The 22,220-nt window shown below is 39.5% G+C and overlaps 1 protein-coding gene across 1 annotated transcript; it reads left to right on the top strand.

Annotated features, from left to right (window-relative positions):
* Positions 1 to 1,428: 1,428 nt before the first annotated feature.
* tkfc (triokinase/FMN cyclase) lies at positions 1,429 to 21,729 on the top strand (the record flags this gene model as incomplete). Its single annotated transcript, XM_079580586.1, has 16 exons — positions 1,429 to 1,484; positions 3,682 to 3,976; positions 8,631 to 8,818; positions 8,876 to 8,954; positions 10,417 to 10,506; positions 10,586 to 10,620; positions 10,692 to 10,776; positions 13,070 to 13,159; positions 13,235 to 13,351; positions 16,498 to 16,614; positions 16,685 to 16,822; positions 18,534 to 18,640; positions 19,914 to 20,020; positions 20,096 to 20,129; positions 20,196 to 20,288; positions 21,577 to 21,729. The coding sequence occupies exons 1-16, from the start codon at positions 1,479 to 1,481 to the stop codon at positions 21,727 to 21,729; spliced, it is 1,734 nt and encodes a 577-aa protein (XP_079436712.1). The 5' UTR covers positions 1,429 to 1,478.
* Positions 21,730 to 22,220: the final 491 nt, after the last annotated feature.

Below are 22,220 nucleotides of genomic sequence, written 5' to 3'. Positions count from 1 at the left end.
TTTTTGATGGATTTTTTTAAAGGCAACAAATAATCGTTTGAATAATCGTGATTTCAATTATGACAAAAATAATCGTGATTATTATTTTTTCAATAATCGAGCAGCCCTAAGAACAAATATTTTGTCATTGCTCCATTTAGTCCAGCACATTGGGGGCGGTTACTCATTTACAGATCTGATTTCTGTTAAAAATGCACAATTCTAAATAGTTTATGAAATGCTGCAATGTTTTGTTCCTTGGCACATGTTTGAAATGTATTAAAAAGGGTTTGTACTTGTGTATAAACCGTGATTACTGCTCGACCTCAGAATAAATATGAATAGATTTAATGGCGTTTGTGTCACTTTTGCGTTGGCGTGTGAGTGTTTTTATTTTACAGGTTCAGTGATGAAGAAGGTTTTATGACTTTGACCTGCAGCGTCACCACTTTAACTCAAATGTGCTCGAAATTTAGCTCGTAATGTAACTTAACCCCTTAACTCCCGCCTGAACCGAGAGCATTTTCTCCAGTTTGGCTTTACCCCAAGACAAAAGCTTCTGGAAACAAGGTGAGAAAATAGCAACAAAACTGAGACGAAAACAATGATGGAAATGTGACAAAAAAGTGACAAAAAATGGATGAAAAAGTGGCAAAAATGTCACAAGAAATTGACAAAAATTTAATTGAAAAAATGACGAAAAAATGACAAAAAAAATGACAAAAATGTGACAAATAAATGTGACAAAAATGTGGCAAAAAATGACAAAAATTGGATTAAAAAATGATGAAAAAATGATGAAAAAATGATGAAAAAATGACAAAAATGTGACAAAAAATGACACAAATTTGATTTAAAAAATGACAAAAATGTCACAAGAAATTGACAAAAAATTCATGAAAAAATGACAAAAATTTGACCAAAAAATGACAAAAATTGGATTAAAAAAATGACGAAAAAATGTGATAAAAATTTGACCAAAAAATGACAAAAATTGGATTAAACAATTACAAAAAAATGACGAAAAAATGACGAAAAAATGACGAAAAAATGACACAAATTTGATTTAAAAAATGACAAAAAAAATGACAAAAAAAATGACAAAAAATGACAAAAATGTGACTAATAAATGTGACAAAAATGTGACAAAAAAAGACACAAATTTGATTTAAAAAATGACAAAAAAATGACAAAAATGTCACAAATTGACAAAAAATTAATGAAAAAATGACAAAAATTTGATTAAAAAAATGACGAAAAAATGTGATAAAAATTTGACCAAAAAAAAGACAAAAAAGTTACAAAAATGAGTTGAATACCCCACAAAAAAATGGAGAAAATAAAATGTGATGACATGAGGAAAAAGATCCTCTCGGTTCAGGCGGGAGTTAAGCGGTTAAACCAAGCCTTTAACATCTGCGCTTTTATTGTGAAGTGCGCAGACCGGATGTAGTTCACCTGGATCCTGCGCTTCACCTTCAGAGGAAGCGCGAGCAGCGATGGAGGTGAGTGAAGTCTTAAATCTGTCACATCTGACGTTTTACTACAGACGTCTCACCAATGCGCTACGTTTGATCATTTTCCACCGAGTTTACGTTTACGTGACGCACGCGCCTTTCGCAGGTGACGCTGAACCGGAATGTTTTGCTCGTTATTAATGCGTTTAAAGGTTCATCCGTAAAAGTTGCTTCTTCTTTTTTTTTTTAGCAACAGCGCGTGCACGTGCCTGGCTTTGTAAAGGTGAACTGGAGATTTTGAGAAGAACGTGGTGCAGGTCGAGGTTAAACAGATATAGTTGTGAGTTTAACACAGTGACTGGAGAGACTGGTCAGAGTCCACGGGGAGCTGATAACGAGCTCCAAAGAGAGTTTAAAGATTGTTTGGAGAGAAATTCCTTCCTCTGATCACATTAGACTTTAGCAGCAGAGCTCAACATCACTGCAGAACGTGCACATTCCCTCTGTTGAGTATTTTAAGCCAATAAATAAAGCATTTATTTTATGACAGATATTTTCATTATTAAAATACCTCATTTTATTTACCTTTATTTAACCAGGATAGTCCCACTGAGATTAAGAATCTCTTTCAGGGGAGTCCTGGTCCCAGAGGGGAACCTATTGTACATGTTTTAGTGGTAGAGGAAACCGGAGGAAACCTACGCAGACAGAGGGAGAACATGCAAACTCCACAGAAAGGCCCCGTCCAGGTGGGAATCGAACCTGGGACCTTCTAGCCAAGAAGCACAGGCGCTTAACCGCTGTGCCACCGCGCCGCCCGAACAATACTTCATAGATGTACAAACAAAACAAACAAACAAACAAACGTGTACGAGACTCGCCATGACATGACGTGTCCAGCTCGTCTCCGTGGAGATGTGACGAAAGGCAGTAGAATTTTAGGGAAAAAAGCAACAAAAATGTCAAAAACATGACAAAAAATTGAGAAAGTTGGCTTTAAAATGAGGCGTTACCCTGGCCTATAAGCTCTAGGCTCTTAGATTTGGGTAAAGCTGAACTGGAGTTAAAGGTGGGGGGTTAACACATTGAGGGCGGTGCTGTTTTGGGGATTTAGCTGCTGAGTGCAAACGATCCAGAACAAGATATTTGTAGCAGCTTCTGTGTTATATCTATGGACACATGTTGTGGCTCGTTTTAAAGCTGAGACTCTGAACTCTCCAGAGGTGAAAACTGTTTGATTCTTCGTGTCTCGGTTCCTGAGAAATCTGAGCTAAACAGAGGCTAGTTTTGATCAACATCACAGATTTTTTTTATAGATTTGAAGATATTGTGTGTTTTATAAAACACTCTCCTCCCTCATTAACTCCTCTCTCCTCCTCTTCCTCCTCCTGGTTCTCAGATTGAATATACATAAATATTATATAAAATGTCCAGATCGTGACTTTTCATACGTTTTTGATGGTGATATTTCACTCCTGTTCATCACAGAGCTGTAACACATGAGGTGCATTAGAGGTTCTAGTTTCGAGTTTCCGATGTTGGTTAAAGTTCTCCTCCTCAGGCTGTAACACATGAGGCGCATTAGAGGTTCTAGTTTCGAGTTTCCGGCCCTCAGTTGTTCAGAGGTTAAAGTTCTCCTCCTCAGGCTGTAACACATGAGGCGCATTAGAGGTTCTAGTTTCGAGTTTCCGGCCCTCAGTTGTTCAGAGGTTAAAGTTCTCCTCCTCAGGCTGTAACACATGAGGCGCATTAGAGGTTCTAGTTTCGAGTTTCCGATGTTGGTTAAAGTTCTCCTCCTCAGGCTGTAACACATAAGGTGCATTAGAGGTTCTAGTTTCGAGTTTCCGGCCCTCAGTTGTTCAGAGGTTAAAGTTCTCCTCCTCAGGCTGTAACACATGAGGCGCATTAGAGGTTCTAGTTTCGAGTTTCCGGTGTTGGTTGAAGTTCTCCTCCTCAGGCTGTAACACATGAGGCGCATTAGAGGTTCTAGTTTCGAGTTTCCGGTGTTGGTTGAAGTTCTCCTCCTCAGGCTGTAACACATGAGGTGCATTAGAGGTTCTAGTTTCGAGTTTCCGGTGTTGGTTAAAGTTCTCCTCCTCAGGCTGTAACACATGAGGTGCATTAGAGGTTCTAGTTTCGAGTTTCCGGTGTTGGTTAAAGTTCTCCTCCTCAGGCTGTAACACATGAGGCGCATTAGAGGTTCTAGTTTCGAGTTTCCGGTGTTGGTTAAAGTTCTCCTCCTCAGGCTCCTCAGAAGTTGCTGAACTCGGTGGACGGGTGTGTGGACGAGGCTCTCCTGGGTCTGGTCCGGGCCTGTCCCGGGCTGACCCTCCTGCGGGGCCACAGGGTCGTGGTGCGTTCGGACGTCCACAGCCTGCGCGGGAAAGTGGGGCTCCTGTCGGGAGGCGGGTCCGGCCACGAGCCGGCCCACGCGGGGTTCGTCGGCGCGGGGATGCTGTCGGCCGCCGTGGCGGGAGGCGTGTTCGCGTCTCCTCCTCCGGACGCCATCCTGGCCGCCATTCTTCACCTTCACCACGCAGGTACAGGAGAGTCATGTTCTTCAAGAACACGCAGGTACAGGAGAGTCACGCTCTTCAAGAACACGCAGGTACAGGAGAGTCATGTTCTTCAAGAACACGCAGGTACAGGAGAGTCATGTTCTTCAGGAACACGCAGGTACAGGAGAGTCATGCTCTTCAAGAACACGCAGGTACAGGAGAGTCATGTTCTTCAAGAACACGCAGGTACAGGAGTCACGCTCTTCAGGAACACGCAGGTACAGGAGAGTCATGCTCTTCAGGAACACGCAGGTACAGGAGAGTCATGTTCTTCAAGAACACGCAGGTACAAGAGAGTCATGTTCTTCAAGAACACGCAGGTACAGGAGAGTCATGTTCTTCAGGAACACGCAGGTACAGGAGAGTCATGTTCTTCAGGAACACGCAGGTACAGGAGAGTCACGCTCTTCAAGAACACGCAGGTACAGGAGAGTCATGTTCTTCAAGAACACGCAGGTACAGGAGAGTCATGTTCTTCAAGAACACGCAGGTACAAGAGAGTCATGTTCTTCAAGAACACGCAGGTACAGGAGACTCATGTTCTTCAGGAACACGCAGGTACAGGAGAGTCATGTTCTTCAGGAACACGCAGGTACAGGAGAGTCATGTTCTTCAGGAACACGCAGGTACAGGAGAGTCATGTTCTTCAGGAACACGCAGGTACAGGAGAGTCATGTTCTTCAGGAACACGCAGGTACAGGAGAGTCATGTTCTTCAGGAACACGCAGGTACAGGAGAGTCACGTTCTTCAAGAACACGCAGGTACAGGAGAGTCATGTTCTTCAGGAACACGCAGGTACAGGAGAGTCATGTTCTTCAAGAACACGCAGGTACAGGAGAGTCATGTTCTTCAGGAACACGCAGGTACAGGAGAGTCATGTTCTTCAAGAACACGCAGGTACAGGAGAGTCATGTTCTTCAAGAACACGCAGGTACAGGAGAGTCATGTTCTTCAAGAACACGCAGGTACAAGAGAGTCACGCTCTTCAGGAACACGCAGGTACAGGAGAGTCATGTTCTTCAGGAACACGCAGGTACAGGAGAGTCATGTTCTTCAAGAACACGCAGGTACAGGAGAGTCACGTTCTTCAAGAACACGCAGGTACAGGAGAGTCATGTTCTTCAGGAACACGCAGGTACAGGAGAGTCATGTTCTTCAGGAACACGCAGGTACAGGAGAGTCATGTTCTTCAAGAACACGCAGGTACAGGAGAGTCACGTTCTTCAAGAACACGCAGGTACAGGAGAGTCATGTTCTTCAGGAACACGCAGGTACAGGAGAGTCATGTTCTTCAGGAACACGCAGGTACAGGAGAGTCATGTTCTTCAGGAACACGCAGGTACAGGAGAGTCATGTTCTTCAAGAACACGCAGGTACAGGAGAGTCACGCTCTTCAGGAACACGCAGGTACAGGAGAGTCATGTTCTTCAGGAACACGCAGGTACAGGAGAGTCACGCTCTTCAGGAACACGCAGGTACAGGAGAGTCATGTTCTTCAGGAACACGCAGGTACAGGAGAACAATGTTCTTCAAGAACACGCAGGTACAGGAGAGTCACGCTCTTCAGGAACACGCAGGTACAGGAGAGTCATGTTCTTCAAGAACACGCAGGTACAGGAGAGTCACGCTCTTCAGGAACACGCAGGTACAGGAGAGTCATGTTCTTCAGGAACACGCAGGTACAGGAGAACAATGTTCTTCAAGAACACGCAGGTACAGGAGAGTCATGTTCTTCAGGAACACGCAGGTACAGGAGAACAATGTTCTTCAAGAACACGCAGGTACAGGAGAGTCATGTTCTTCAGGAACACGCAGGTACAGGAGAGTCATGTTCTTCAAGAACACGCAGGTACAGGAGAGTCATGTTCTTCAAGAACACGCAGGTACAGGAGAGTCATGTTCTTCAAGAACACGCAGGTACAGGAGAGTCATGTTCTTCAAGAACACGCAGGTACAGGAGAGTCATGTTCTTCAAGAACACGCAGGTACAGGAGAACAATGTTCTTCAAGAACACGCAGGTACAGGAGAGTCATGTTCTTCAAGAACACGCAGGTACAGGAGAGTCATGTTCTTCAGGAACACGCAGGTACAGGAGAGTCATGCTCTTCAGGAACACGCAGGTACAGGAGTCACGCTCTTCAGGAACACGCAGATACAGGAGAGTCATGCTCTTCAGGAACACGCAGATACAGGAGAGTCACGCTCTTCAAGAACACGCAGGTACAGGAGTCACGCTCTTCAAGAACACGCAGATACAGGAGAGTCATGCTCTTCAGGAACACGCAGGTACAGGAGAGTCACGCTCTTCAAGAACACGCAGGTACAGGAGAGTCATGTTCTTCAAGAACACGCAGGTACAGGAGAGTCATGTTCTTCAAGAACACGCAGGTACAGGAGAGTCATGTTCTTCAAGAACACGCAGGTACAGGAGAGTCATGTTCTTCAGGAACACGCAGGTACAGGAGAGTCATGTTCTTCAGGAACACGCAGGTACAGGAGAGTCATGTTCTTCAAGAACACGCAGGTACAGGAGAGTCATGTTCTTCAAGAACACGCAGGTACAGGAGAGTCATGTTCTTCAAGAACACGCAGGTACAGGAGAGTCATGTTCTTCAGGAACACGCAGGTACAGGAGAGTCATGTTCTTCAAGAACACGCAGGTACAGGAGAGTCATGTTCTTCAAGAACACGCAGGTACAGGAGAGTCATGTTCTTCAAGAACACGCAGGTACAGGAGAGTCACGCTCTTCAGGAACACGCAGGTACAGGAGAGTCACGTTCTTCAGGAACACGCAGGTACAGGAGAGTCATGTTCTTCAGGAACACGCAGGTACAGGAGAGTCATGTTCTTCAAGAACACGCAGGTACAGGAGAGTCATGTTCTTCAAGAACACGCAGGTACAGGAGAGTCATGTTCTTCAAGAACACGCAGGTACAGGAGAGTCATGTTCTTCAGGAACACGCAGGTACAGGAGAGTCACGCTCTTCAGGAACACGCAGGTACAGGAGAGTCACGCTCTTCAGGAACACGCAGGTACAGGAGAGTCATGTTCTTCAGGAACACGCAGGTACAGGAGAGTCATGTTCTTCAGGAACACGCAGGTACAGGAGAGTCACGCTCTTCAAGAACACGCAGGTACAGGAGAGTCATGTTCTTCAAGAACACGCAGGTACAGGAGAGTCATGTTCTTCAGGAACACGCAGGTACAGGAGAGTCATGTTCTTCAAGAACACGCAGGTACAGGAGAGTCATGTTCTTCAAGAACACGCAGGTACAGGAGAGTCATGTTCTTCAAGAACACGCAGGTACAGGAGAGTCACGTTCTTCAAGAACACGCAGGTACAGGAGAGTCATGTTCTTCAGGAACACGCAGATACAGGAGAGTCACGCTCTTCAGGAACACGCAGGTACAGGAGAGTCACGTTCTTCAAGAACACGCAGGTACAGGAGAGTCACGCTCTTCAGGAACACGCCTCATGTGAGGAGATTATGAACATTTACAACATCACGTCTGTCTCCATGTCTAGAACTGTGGAAATGTTTGGGGTAAAAATGTGGAAATTTGAGGGAAAACATGTTGAAAAAAAATCATGGAGGACTAATTGGGAAAATGGGATTAAATTGGTAAGAAATGGGGGAAATAGTAGGAAAAAGGGGGTAAAATGGGGCAACAATTTGGAAAGAGTTTTTCTTCCCTTTTTAAGTTATATTAAAGGATCAGGCCACAGTTTTTACATACTGAGATATGTTCTTACCTGAGCTCAGACGAGTTCTTTAGGACCTGCCTTCAGTCACGTAAACACAGCGCAGACGGCGTTAGCATTTAGCCTCTCCCTCTCTCCTCTATATCTCCAAAACAGGTCAAGATAGAAGCTACCAAGCTCTTCCACGTTTTCTCTGTTTAAATATGGTTACGTGACTGAAGGCACGGGTGAAGACCAGACAGGTCCTAATGAACTCGTCTGAGCTCAGGTAAGAACAGATCTCAGTGTGTAAAAACAGTGGCCTGATCCTTTAAAGCTCCTCTCACTGATAGCTGTGCCACCTTCAAACAGTGAGCAAACCTTTCTCTGCAGAAGCAGACGAGTTCCGCACCTCACCCGCCTCACACAGTCAGAGTTTCGCATTGGGATATAAGTTTACAAAAAGAAACATCTGAGCGCCCTGCTCTGCTGAAATCCTCATGAAATATCCTGGACTTGATGCAAGATAGCCATGTTATGCTCACTACTGCCACCTCAGGTCATACGTGTAACTGCACCTTCTATATTAAAGAGGGGGTACTGTGGTGGTTGGTTACTCGGCTGGTGACGAAAGCTCGGAGGCGTCTCCAGGAGGTGGGGGCGTTCCTAGGAGGACTCAGGCAAACCTATCCCTAAAATGGCCGCCATCAGAGTTTTTACAGATTACTCAGAAATACGTGAATGTGCCAAGGCAACACTTCAGGCATGTTTTTAATGAGGGAATGACAGAATAACATGATGGAAAGCTTGAAAAAGTCCATTTTGCAGAATACCCCCCCTTTAACATGTTTAAACTCCGTATAGTCCCTTTAATAATCCAATGTCTACAGGAGCCTCAGGTCTTTTTCCTCAGATATAAACGTTTGGAGAGTCGTCCTCTCTGTGGTCAGGGGCGAGCGCGGTGCTGCTGATCGTGAAGAACTACACGGGCGACCGGCTGAACTTCGGCCTGGCGCTGGAGCGGGCGCGGGCGCTCGGGGTGGCGGCGCAGATGGTGGTGGCGGCGGACGACTGCGCCTTCGAGCGGCCGAGTAAAGCCGGCCGGAGGGGGCTGGGCGGGACCCTGTTCGTCCACAAGGTTCGTCCGTCCCGGTCCACACTGCAGGTCTTTGTCTGACCCGAGTCTCTGCCGCAGCTGGCCGGGGCGATGGCGGAGGAGGGCGAGGCCTTGGACCGGATCGTTTCCACGGTGAACGCGGCGCTAACGGGAATCGGTGAGTTTCCTTTAAGGCCGGACGCTGCAGGCGACATTTAGAGAAATCAAATAAATCTAATAATGGGGGTTTAACCTCTTACCACCCGCCTAAACCAAATGCACTCTGTCCTCTTTGGCCATTATATAGGCCTGTGTAACACCTCATTTGAAAGCTAAGACCCACAAAACTGATCTTTTTCCTCGCGTTGTTGCTGTGTTGTGTTTTTTTCTTTTTGTTGAATTTTTGTCACATTTTTGTTGAATTTTTGTCACATTTTTGTCACATTTTTGTCACATTTTTGTTGAATTTTGTCACATTTTTGTCAATTTTTTGTCAATTTTTTTTTTAATTTTTGTCATTTTTTGTTTAGTTTTTGTCACATTTTTGTCACTTTTTTGTTGAATTATTGTCAATTTTTTGTCAATTTTTTGTCAAATTTTTGTCAATTTTTTTTTGAATTTTTGTCATTTTTTGTTTAGTTTTTGTTGAATTTTTGTTGAATTTTGTCACATTTTTGTCACATTTTTGTTGAATTTTTGTCACTTTTTTGTCACTTTTTTGTCACTTTTTTGTTGAATTTTGTCACATTTTTTAAAGTTTTTTGTCAATTTTTTTTTTTATTTTTGTCATTTTTTGTTTAGTTTTTGTCACATTTTTGTCACTTTTTTGTTGAATTTTTGTCACATTTTTGCCACATTTTTGTTGAATTTTTGTCACTTTTTTGTCACATTTTTGTTGAATTTTTGTCACTTTTTTGTCACTTTTTTGTCACTTTTTTGTCACATTTTTGTCACTTTTTTGTCACATTTTTGTTGAATTTTGTCACATTTTTGTCAATTTTTTGTCAATTTTTTTTTAATTTTTGTCATTTTTTGTTTAGTTTTTGTCACATTTTTGTCATTTTTTGTTTAGTTTTTGTCACATTTTTGTCACATTTTTGTTGAATTTTGTCACATTTTTGCCACATTTTTGTTGAATTTTTGTCACTTTTTTGTCACTTTTTTGTCACATTTTTGTTGAATTTTGTCACATTTGTCAATTTTTTGTCAAATTATTTTTTAATTTTTGTCATTTTTTGTTTAGTTTTTGTCACATTTTTGTCACTTTTTTGTTGAATTTTTGTCACATTTTTGTCTCATTTTTGTTGCGTTTACATCCTTGTTTTCTTCTCATTTTTTGTGGCTATTTTTATTTAACCCCCGCCTTAACCGAGCACATTTTTGCCAGTTCAGCTTTACACAAATCTAAAAGTTTACAGCCTCATTTGAAAGCTAAGACCTACTAAACTGATCGAAGGTGTTTCCTTGCGTTGTCACCACTTTTTAGTCACATTTTTGTCGCTGTTTTGCAGAGCTTTTGTTGCTTTTCCACGCTTTTTTTTTCTAGAAGCTTTTAGTTTTGGGTAAAGCTCTGCGTGAAAGGTGTTATGACCTCTGACCTCTGACCTCGTCCTCCTGACCCTGTGGTTCCTCTGCCTCAGGGACTCTGGGCGTGAGTCTGTCGCCCTGCTCCGTGCCCGGCTGTGCACCCACGTTCCAGCTGCCGCCCGGCGACCTAGAGCTGGGCCTGGGTGAGACTCGGCGCCGCTGGTCACATGGTTCTGGTCACATGGTTTTGTAAAGTATAAACGTGAGTGTGATGTTCTGCAGGAATCCACGGAGAACCCGGCGTGAAGCGCTCCAAGGTGAGCTTCTCATCTCACCCGTTTCTTCCTACATTTGCTTCTAAATCCACTTCCTGTTTGTGCGTTTCAAGGTGACGTCTGCGGACGACGTGGTGCAGACGATGATCGATCACATGACCAACCCCGACAACCAATCACGTCTCCCGCTCACATCAGGTTCTGCAGATCCTTCAGTTCGACTCAATCACCTGCATTGTCAATTCTCCTTTTCTTGTTTCAACTTTTACATTTAAGCCTCACATTTTATTAACGGTTTACAAGGAGCTGATGTAAGAGATTTAAATCAGTTTCTCAAAACACATTAATAAAAAGTTCCATAAAAGATGTTTAATTAACAATAATAATGATAGTAATGCATCGGTTTTATGTCGTGCTTTTCTGGTTACAAGAAAATGACATTACTGCATCATTCATTCACTCCAAACATAATCAGTAATAACTTAACCCCTTAACTCCCACCTGAACCGAGCACATTTTCTCCAGTTTGGCTTTACCCCAATCCAAAAGCTTCTGGAAAAAAGGTGTGAAAATAGCGACAAAACTGAGATGAAAACAAAGATGGAAATGTGAAAAAAAGTGATGAAAAATTGATGAAAAAGTGGCAAAAATGTCACAAGAAATTGACAAAAAATGGACGAAAAATGACAAAAATGTGACAAAAATGTGATAAAAAATGACAAAAAAATTATGAAAAATTGACGAAAAAAAATGACAAAAATGTCACAAAAAATGTGACAAAATGTGACAAGAAATTGACAAAAATGTGATAAAAATTTGACCAAAAAATGACAAAAAAATGATAAAAAATTGACGGAAAAAATGACAAAAATGTCACAAAAAAGGACAAAAAATTGACAAAAATGTGACAAGAAATTGACGAAAAAATGAAAAAAAAAATGACAAAAAAGTGATGAAAAATTGATGAAAAAGTGGCAAAAATGTCACAAGAAATTGACGAAAAATGACAAAAATGTGACAAAACAAATGACCAAAATATTACAAAAATGTGACAAAATTTGACAAAAATTTACGAAAAAAATGACAAAAATGTCACAAAAAATTACAAAAAATGTGACAAAATGTGACAAGAAATTGACAAAAATGTGATAAAAATTTGACAAAAAAATGACGAAAAAATGGAAAAAAATGTGACAAAAAATGACAAAAAAGTTACAAAAATGAGTTGAATACCCAACAAAAAAATGATGGAAAAAAAATGTGATGACGTGAGGACAAAGATCCTCTCGGTTCAGGCGAGAGTTAAGAGGTTAATAACTCAATAACAAGAAATAGATATAATAGTCAATAACAACAATAAAATGGCAATGATAAAAATCTGAAATAGTTTATAGAATGATACATATAAATAGTTATTAATAAAGATAGACAAAACTGGGTAACACTTTACATTACGGGCCGGTAAGTCCGTGGTACTTACAGTGGTAATTACAGGATAATTACTAGGTTATTATTGTGGTACTAAAAGTCATAATTACTAGTCATTAGGGGTCAGGGAGACACTTGTACTTCTATTTACTTTGGTACTTTAAATGATACTTTCTAGTAGTTTCAGTGATACATCTATGGTACTTATTGGTAACTCAAGGATGCTACAGCAGCAATTCACAAGTAGTAAATGAGGTACTTCTACAAACAGAAGTAATTTCTAGGATTGTGTGACTATAAAACAACATAAAACAGCATTAGGGAAAACAAGAAGTACAACCTTCATTACTAAGAGTTACCACTGTTTCTAGAAGTACATACCTGGTAATTCTCACTGTAGTATCCTTTAAGTACCACAATAAGTACCTAGAATTACCTCTGTAAGAACCACCATAAGTACCACAGTAAGTACCAAGGACTTACCTTGGACTTAAAAAGTGACAAAAAACTCAACCAAAAAATGACAAAAATGTGACAAAAATTCTACAAAAATGCAACAAAATCTCAACAAAAAGTGACAAAAAACTCAATAAAGAAATGACAAAAATTCAACAAAAAAGTGACAAAAATTCAACAAAAATTCAACAAAAAAGTGACAAAAATTCAACAAAAAAGTGACAAAAATTCAACAAAAATTCAACAAAAAAGTGACAAAAAATGACAAAAACTCAACAAAAACTCAACCAAAAAAGGACTTACTGGCCCGTAATGTAAAGTATTTCCCAAAACTGTTAATAAAACATTATAAAAATAGTTAATATGAAATAGTCAAAGAAAAAAATGGTCAATCCTGTATTTTCTTTGGCCAGAAGGGCAGCTGTGGCTACAGAAGTCGCTTACCACCGTCATCATTAAGTTCATGTCACGCTGGACTTTGAGACAGTTTTTGTTTCATGTGGATCCAGCCGTCACAGAGGCATTAGTCCAACGCTCGGTTACCATAGTAACTGCACCGGCGTTGTTGACATTATGGGCTGTTGGCAGTGTTGCGTTGTCTCCACAGGGGACGCCGTGGTCGTCTGCGTGAATAACCTCGGCGCTCTGTCCTGTTTGGAGCTCGCCGTCGTCACCAGAGCCGCCATCTTACATTTGGGTCAGTGTTTTCGCTCGCCGCTTCTTCTTCTTCCTGAAGTAAACGATTCTAACGAAGCGCGGCGTCCGTGTGCAGAGTCCCGCGGCGTCGGCGTGGAGCGGGTCATGTCCGGCGCCTTCATGACGTCCCTGGAAATGAGCGGCGTCTCCATCAGTGTCATGAAAACCCACCCGGAGCTTCTGCGTCTGTTCGGTGAGAGGTTTGAGGAAAGAATCAGGATCACACGCCGTGAAAGGGGGCGGAGACTCGGGCTGGTTCAGAATCACACGCCGTGAAAGGGGGCGGAGACTCTGGAAATTTACATTTTTGTAAATTTTTGTGACATTTTTGCCACTTTTTCATCATTTTTTTTGGTCAATTTTTGTGATTTTTGTGTCAATTTTTTATCATATTTTTGTCACATTTTTGCCACTTTTTCATCATGTATTCATAATTTTTGTAATCTTTTTGTTATTTTTTCGTCATTTTTTTGTAAATTTTTCGTCATTTTTTTTGTCCTTTTTTGTAAATTGATTTGTCAATTTTTTGTCACTTTTTCATCTTTTTTTATTCATTTTTTTGTAAAATTGTTATCATATTTTTTTCACATTTTTGCCACTTTTTCATAATTTTTTCGTAAAGTTTTTTGTCTGTTTTTTGTCATTTTATTGTAAATTTCTGTGACATTTTTGCCACTTTTTCATCATTTTTTCATCAATTTTTTGTCAGTTTTTTGTCATTTTTTGTCACATTTTTATTCTATTTTTTGTCAAATTTTTGCCACTTTTTTTTATCATTTTTTCGTCAAATTTTTTGTCACATTTTTTTCATTTTTTTTTCATTTTTTGTGACATTTTTGCCACTTTTTCATCATTTTTTCATCAATTTTTTGTCAGTTTTTTGTCATTTTTTGTCACATTTTTATTCTATTTTTTGTCAAATTTTTGCCACTTTTTTTTATCATTTTTTCGTCAAATTTTTTGTCACATTTTTTTCATTTTTTTTTCATTTTTTGTGACATTTTTGCCACTTTTTCATCATTTTTTCATCAATTTTTTGTCAGTTTTTTGTCATTTTTTGTCACATTTTTATTCTATTTTTTGTCAAATTTTTGCCACTTTTTTTATCATTTTTTCGTCAAATTTTTTGTCACATTTTTTTCATTTTTTTTTCATTTTTTGTGACATTTTTGCCACTTTTTCATTATTTTTCTGTCAATTTTTTGTCTACGTTTTCTCACTTTTTTGTCACATCTTCATTGTTTTCGGGTAAAGCCAAACTGGAGAAAATGTGCTCGGTTCAGGTGGGAGTTAAGACTCGGGCTGGTTCAGAATCACACGCCGTAAAAGGGGGCGGAGACTCGGGCTGGTTCAGAATCACACGCCGTAAAAGGGGGCGGAGACTCGGGCTGGTTCAGAATCACACGGCGTGAAAGGGGGCGGAGACTCGGGCTGGTTCAGAATCACACGCCGTAAAAGGGGGCGGAGACTCGGGCTGGTTCAGAATCACACGGCGTGAAAGGGGGCGGAGACTCGGGCTGGTTCAGAATCACACGGCGTGAAAGGGGGCGGAGACTCGGGCTGGTTCAGAATCACACGGCGTAAAAGTGGGCGGGGACTCGGGCTGGTACGTTAAACGAGACCAGTCTGTATCGGAAAAATAAAGTACGGGAAGCAGGCACTGAAAAGATGTATAAAATCTTTATATTCAAGTTTGGTTTTGATGCTGAAATTTAAAAGGATTTTTTTTTTTTTTTTAAGTGGAAAATTTGGGGAAAAACTTGGGAAAATCTGCAGAAACATTGGGGGAAAAAAGGGAAAAAAATGGGGGGGAAATTTAACGTTTTGGAAAAAATGGCTGAAGAAATTGGGAAATTTAGGGGGAAAATGTGTTTAAAATTTTTTTGGATAATTTTGAGGGAAAAAAGTGTAAAAAACAAAAAAAAGAAAACATTAGGAAAAAATTGTGGCAAAATTGGGGGAAAATTCATGAAAAAAGGGGAAAAAAAATTAAATTTTGTGAAAATTTTACCAACAAAAAATGTGGAAATGTGGACATAACTGATTACTGGACACATTGGGGCAAAATAAAAAAAATAAAAAATAAAAATAGAAAAATTGGGATATAACTTGGTTTGGTTTTGTCCCAATACAACCAACTATGAAAAATGAAAGTATGGAAAGCAGATACCGAGAAGATGTAAGTTTTGATGCTGAAATTTTGAAATGTTTTGAATATTTTTTTTTAATTTTGGGAAAAAACTTCGGAATATCTGCAGAAACGTTGAAGAAAAAATGGGGGGAAAATGGGGAATAAATGTAACGTTTTGGGAAAATTGGCGGAAAAAATTGGGAAATTTAGGGGAAAATTTTGAAAAAAAAAATGTTTATAATTTTGAGGGGAAAAAAGTGTAAAAAAGGAAAATATTGGAAAAAAAATTAGTGGCAAAATTGGGAAAAAAAATTATGCAAAAAAGGGGGGAAAACTTGAAAAAAAAAAGAAAATTTGGGGAAGATTTTACCAACAAAAAAAAATTGGAGATGTGGACATAACTGGACACATTGGGGCAAAATTTGAAAAAAAAAATATATATATATATATATATATATATAAATATAAATATAAAAAATAGAAGAAACAATTAGGGGACAATATTTTTAATTTTAGGAAAATTGAACCCCCGGGAGTTCAATGTCTCCCACCCCGTTGTGTGTGTGTGTGTGTGTCCTTGTACTTACGACATTGTGAGGACCAGTTTGAGTTTTTAACCAACAGAGTGAGGACATTTTTAAGGTTAGGGTTAGGATTGGGTTTAGATTAGGGTTAGGATTAAGGTTAGGGTTAGGATTAAGGTTAAGGTTAGGGTTAGGATTAAGGTTAGGGTTAGGATTAAGGTTAGGGTTAGGATTAAGGTTAAGGTTAGGGTTAGGATTAAGGTTAGGGTTAGGATTAAGGTTAGGGTTAGGATTAAGGTTAAGGTTAGGGTTAGGATTAAGGTTAGGGTTAGGATTAAGGTTAGGGTTAGGATTAAGGTTAGGGTTAGGATTAAGGTTAAGGTTAGGGTTAGGATTAAGGTTAGGGTTAGGATTAAGGTTAGGGTTAGGATTAAGGTTAAGGTTAGGCTTAGGATTAAGGTTAGGGTTAGGGTTTAGATTAGGGTTAGGATTAAGGTTAGGGTTAGGGTTTAGATTAGGGTTAGGATTAAGGTTAGGGTTAGGGGCCCTAAAATACAAATGCAAAAGAAATGACTTGGAAGGAAAAGGGATGAATTAACATTATTATCGTTCAGGTCTCGGTATCGAAAACCAAGCATCGTTAAAGTTCAGCCCTAGAGGTAACGGCGTCTTTGTCCCGTCCAGATGCTCGAACCAGCGCCCCCGCCTGGCCAAACCTCAGCACTGCGTCTGCGAGTGGGCGGGGCTTCACTGTGGACCCGGCGCCTCAGACCAGACCCCAGGACCAGACGCACGCAGAAGGTAAAACCACAAACAGATCCAGACCAGAGACAGAGTGATTTATTTAAGTCCTCCTGTGGTCTTGGGGCAGGTCCTCTGAGTCCGGTCCTGGGCCGAGTCGTGGACGGCGTCTGCTCCGCTCTGCTCCAGATCCAGGACGAACTGAACCGGCTGGACCGAGCCTCGGGCGACGGCGACTGCGGGAGCACGCACGCTCAGGCCGCCAGAGGTGAACGAAACTGAAACGAGGACAAACCAAACCAAAACCAACACAAAGATCATGTCAAAACTGCCATTTGGAAGGAATGCAAATTTACAATATCGAGTTTGTCTCCAAAACTTGTGTCGCCTTCGCGGGTCATTTTGACCCACTGTCATGTTCCGGGCATTTGGATGCAAGATGACACCAGGGGGCGCTCTTCCAACCTTCTCAGTGTAAATGTGAGTTGACTTTCTTCAGAGACTTTAGGTCAGACATGAGTGACAGAAACATGAGGCTAAATACAGTGAGCTCTTTGTTTGCAGTTTATGAGTGTACAGGTGATGTTATTCCTGCTCCATCCTTTCGGTTGATGCACCTCCTACGGTGCCTTTTCAGGTCAGCTGCAGGATCGTCAGCTGGTACCACCGTTCACTGATGTTTCGCCCCCTAGCCAGTACATCTCCCGGTGGGGGGGCAGTGGCTGAATAGGGACGTCTCCCCGCCACCCCCTGCAGCTGACCCTACTATATATCATATTCTGAAACTCAAATATGTAGTAAAAACATAATATATGGAAAATTATTATTACAATTCCAAAAAGAAAAATCTTTGAAAATCCTGTATCTAATCAAAAAATTAGTTTTTTTTATTTACCCTCATTCTAAAAAACAAAACAAAAACAAACCCAGGTCATGTGTATCTGCTGTAAAGTCATGTTTGACCCAGTTCCTCTGAGTCGTGGTGCAGCAGGACTGATGTGGACAGATGTTACAGAGGTTCATTTCTTCAACAGTTACTATAGTAACTATTTTCTCCAAAGTAAAAGTAGATCTACCACAGTCCTGTCAACATCTGTCATGGTCCACCATGACCCACCACGACTCAGAGGAACTGGGACAAACATGACTTTACAGCAGATACACATGGCCTGGGTTTGTTTGGGTTTTCTTCTTTAGAATGAGAGTAAATTAAAAAATATATATTTTTTGATTAGATACAGGATTTGCTAATATTTTTCTTTTTGTAATTGTAATAATAATTTTCCATATATTATGTTTTTACTACATATTTGAGTTTCAGAATATGATATGACTCTTACGTGCAGCAGAGTCTGAAGTTCTGTCTAAAGCAGAAGCTCCATCTGACTCTGAAGAAAGTCAACTCACATTTACACTGAGAAGGTTGGAAGGGCGCCCCCTTGTGTCACCTTGCATCCAAATGCCCGGAACATGACAGTGGGTCAAAATGACCCGCGATGGCGACACAAGGGTTAAGAGAAGGGGGGAAATGGGGGCAAACATTTTTGAAAATGGTGGGGACAATGGGGAGGAAAATATGGGAAAAACATTTTTCATTTTCAAAATGAAAAATGTTCAACTTGTTCAGAAAAATGTATTTATATTAAAAATGAAGAAAAAAAAATAGAAATTGAAAAATTGGGTAGACATTGGGAAGAATAATAAGAATAAAGTGGAAAAAAATGTTTAAAAGAAAAAAAGATGGGGAGAATTAGGGAAATAATCAGGAAAAAATTAAAAATTGTGAAAAGGGAAAATTAGGGATAAAAATGGAGGGAGAAGGAAATGGAAAACAAATTGTTAACTGGGGAAAAAAATGGGAAAACTTCAGTAACAAATGTGTTTTTTTATATATTTCGTCTGTTCAGGACAATAATCTATTTTAATGACATATATTAATATATAACAAGTAAATGTGCTTTTCCTTGTTCCTGTCTCAGCCGTTCAGGAGTGGCGCCGCGGTCACGTGACCCCTGGTTGCCCCGGGCAACTGCTGCAGGTGTTGGGGGCGGTGCTCCAGGAGAAGATGGGCGGGTCTTCGGGAGCGGTGCGTGACGTCATCGATACTGTGGTTTTTGAGGAATATTTTACAATTACAGACTTATTAAAATGTATTAAATTTGACTGAAACGGTAAATAATCCGCCAGATGTTTATTGAAATACAAAATATATGATCTTAAACCCGTTCAGTCGCAGGTTTTGCTCACATTTTCCATCATTTCTTTGTTTACTGGATCGACTACACATGGTTAAATTTTAGAACTGCAAACGTTTTCTTCCGTTTGTGGCTTTTCAGACTCAGTTTTTAGCTGCATAACTATCAAAAATACCAAGTAATGTTACAAAACACATTCATTTGTTGTTTTCACATAGACGTTTTTGCGCAAAATGTTATTATTATTTTACTGGAATGGATCTTTTGCATTTGTGGCCTTAGAAATACGCATTTGTGTGTTTCTAAAGTCGGGTTAACCTCTTAACTCCCGCCTGAACCGAGAGCATTTTCTCCAGTTCAGCTTTACTCAAATCCTGTAGGCCAGTGTAACGCCTCATTTGAAAGCTAAGATCTACAAAACTCATCTGAATGGCGCTTTTTCCTCACGTCATCAGATTGTTTTTCCATCATTTTTTGGGGGGTTTTCAACTCGTTTTTGTAATTTTTTTGGTCAAATTTTGGTCACATTTTAGAATTTTTTTTGTAATTTTTTCGTACATTTTTTGTAAATTTGCAATTTTTTTGTCACATTTTTGTCATTTTTTTCTAAATTCTTGTGACATTTTTGCCACTTTTTCACCATTTTTGTAAATTTTTAATTTTTTCGTAATTTTTTTGTACATTTTTTGTCATTTTTTGTCGCTTTCTGTCATTTTTTTGTCCTTTGTCAATTGATTTGTCAATTTTTTGTGACATTTTTTTGTAAATTTTTTGTCAAATGTTTGTCATATTTTTGTCAATTTTTTGCCACTTTTTCATAATTTTTTCATCAATTTTTTGTCAGTTTTTTTGTCTTTTTTTTGGTCAAATTTTTATCAAATTTTGTCACATTTTTGGCATTTTTTTGTAAATTTTTGTGACATTTTTGCCACTTTTTGCTTCATTTTTCTGTCAATTTTTTGTCCTTTTTTGTCTAAGTTTTCGTCACGTTTTTTCTCACATTTCCATCATTGTTTTCGTCTCAGTTCTGTCACTATTTTCTCACCTTTTTTCCAGAAGCTTTTGGATTGGGGTAAAGCCAAACTGGAGTAAAAGTGCTCGGTTCAGGTGGGAGTTAAGGGGTTAATCAGGTTTGAGATGATGAATGGATTCCTCTCGTCTCAGCTCTACAGTCTGTTCCTGGCGGCGGCGGCGGGTCACGTGACGGAGCAGAAGAGCGGCCCGTCGGACTGGGCCAGAGCAGTGCATGCTGGGACACAGGCCATGAGGAGGTCAGTGAGAAACGCACAACACTACACCAAACTTTACAACGTTTTTAATCTTGTTTGATTTCATTTTTCTGTCAGATACGGCGGCGCCGACCCTGGAGACCGAACGATGGTGAAGCTGCTCTTACATGAAGTATTTATTAAAGTATTTGTGTAACTTTTCCTTCGTCCTCTTCAGTTGGACGCTCTGTGCCCGGCGGCGGATGAGCTGATGAAGCTCACCACGGCGCCCCCTGGTGGACACATGGACATACTACAAGCTGCTGTCCAGGTACAAGACATTAAACCATTCGAAGACAATTTAAATGGAAAAAAATATCATAATTAACAATCAGGCCAATGTTATGAGCTGATAAATATTCAACCCCTTAACTCCCACCTGAACCGAGCACTTTTTACTCCAGTTTGGCTTTACCCCAATCCAAAAGCTTCTGGGAAAAAGGTGAGAAAATAACGACAGAACTGAGACGAAAATAATGATGGAAATGTGGCAAAAAAGTGACGAAAAATTTGACAAAAAAAAGTGACAAAAAAATTTGACAAAAATTTATGAAAAGTGCCAAAAATGTAAAAAAAAAAAAAAAAAAGAAATACAAAAGATTACAAAAAAATGACAAAAATGTGACAAAACATTTACAAAAAATGGCAAATATGACCAAAAAGTGACAAAAAATTTATGAAAAGTGGCAAAATTGTCACAAAAAATGACAAAAATTTTACAAAAAGTGACAAAAAAAAAGAAGGAAAAAAAGTTACAAAAATGAGTTGAACCCCCCCCCAAAAAAAATGAAAAAAAATCTGATGACGTGAGGAAAAAGATCCATTTAGATGAGTTTTGTAGGTCTTAGCTTTCAAATGAGGCGTTACACTGCCCTACAGGACTTCGGTAAAGCTGAACTGGAGAAAATGCTCTCGGTTCAGGCGGGAGTTAAGAGGTTAAATTAGTTGAAAAGGTTTGATTTATTTTATTTCTGTTAAACTGTTTATTACTGTTGATTGGTTTAAATAGTTTTACGGTGGAAATTAATTCATATTTTTTATTTTTTTATTGTATCAACTATTAAAATAAATAAATCCAAATGTGCTTAACTTAAGCAGCACATTTATAAACAGTTTACATGGAGTTGATTTAATAAATTGAAATGAGTTCCTCAAATCTCATACATAGAAAGTAATTATCATTAAAGCAACAAATACATAAAATATGTTAAATGTAATAAATTAGCCAAAAGAAATGTATATCAATAATTAAAAAAAACAGCCATAAAATAATCAGATAAAAATATAAAAAGTTAATAGAATAATATATAAAAGTTATTCATAAAGATAGACAATAAAACATTGTTTATAAAAAATAAAATTCATAAAATATTTAATATAAAAGTCAAAAATAGTTACAAAAAGTTAATTAAAAGTATATCTAAAACAGTGAATAATAAAATAAAAAAGTCCATAATAGAATTTTTTAAAGATTGATATAAAATTGTAAATAAAAATAAGATTTACATATAAAATCATAATACATGAAAGTTAACAACCTTGTCTCGTTCCTCGTTCAGAAAGCGGCGCAGGGAGCGGCGGCGACCTCGGACCTCACGGCCAAAGCGGGGCGAGCGAGCTACATCAGCGCCGCCAGGGTGAGCGAGCCAGACCCGGGCGCCGTCGCCGTGGCGGCCATTTTGAAAGCCGTCCTGGAGGCGCTCGAGCGTTAGAGCGTCACGTAGATCAACTGGAACGTTTCTGATCTGGAGCTGCTGCAGTTAATTACATCCTCGTTTGATCGGGCAGTGTTTGTATAATCAAGTAATGTTGATTTAAAAGGAAATGTGTGAAATTGTGATGTAATAAAAATAAACACTTAACTTTTTCATGGAAGTAATGTGGAAATCTTATACAGTACTTAAATACTTGCTCTTCCTGGTGCTTTGATTGACATAAAGTGCCTTTTATAAAACAATCTCAACACTATTTCCCACTTAGACTAAAACAAGCGCGAGTCCGATTTAAAAATATTAAACTTTATTCTTTTTATACACAAACATGTTATAAAATCAAAACAATGTACATAATGTGGACCCTTTTCAATACATTTCCATCTGAACATGTGCCATGGGAAATAAAAACAAAAAGATAATACAAAACAAAAGATAATAGACTTAAAGGACATTTTTTTCACATTTTCACATCGAGTTTGTTGAATTTA

Source organism: Gobius niger (assembly GCF_951799975.1).
Source record: "Gobius niger genome assembly, chromosome: 21".
Taxonomy (NCBI): domain Eukaryota; kingdom Metazoa; phylum Chordata; class Actinopteri; order Gobiiformes; family Gobiidae; genus Gobius; species Gobius niger.
The sequence above is the reverse complement of the archived record's forward strand: the minus strand, read 5'-3'. Positions and strand labels throughout refer to the sequence as shown.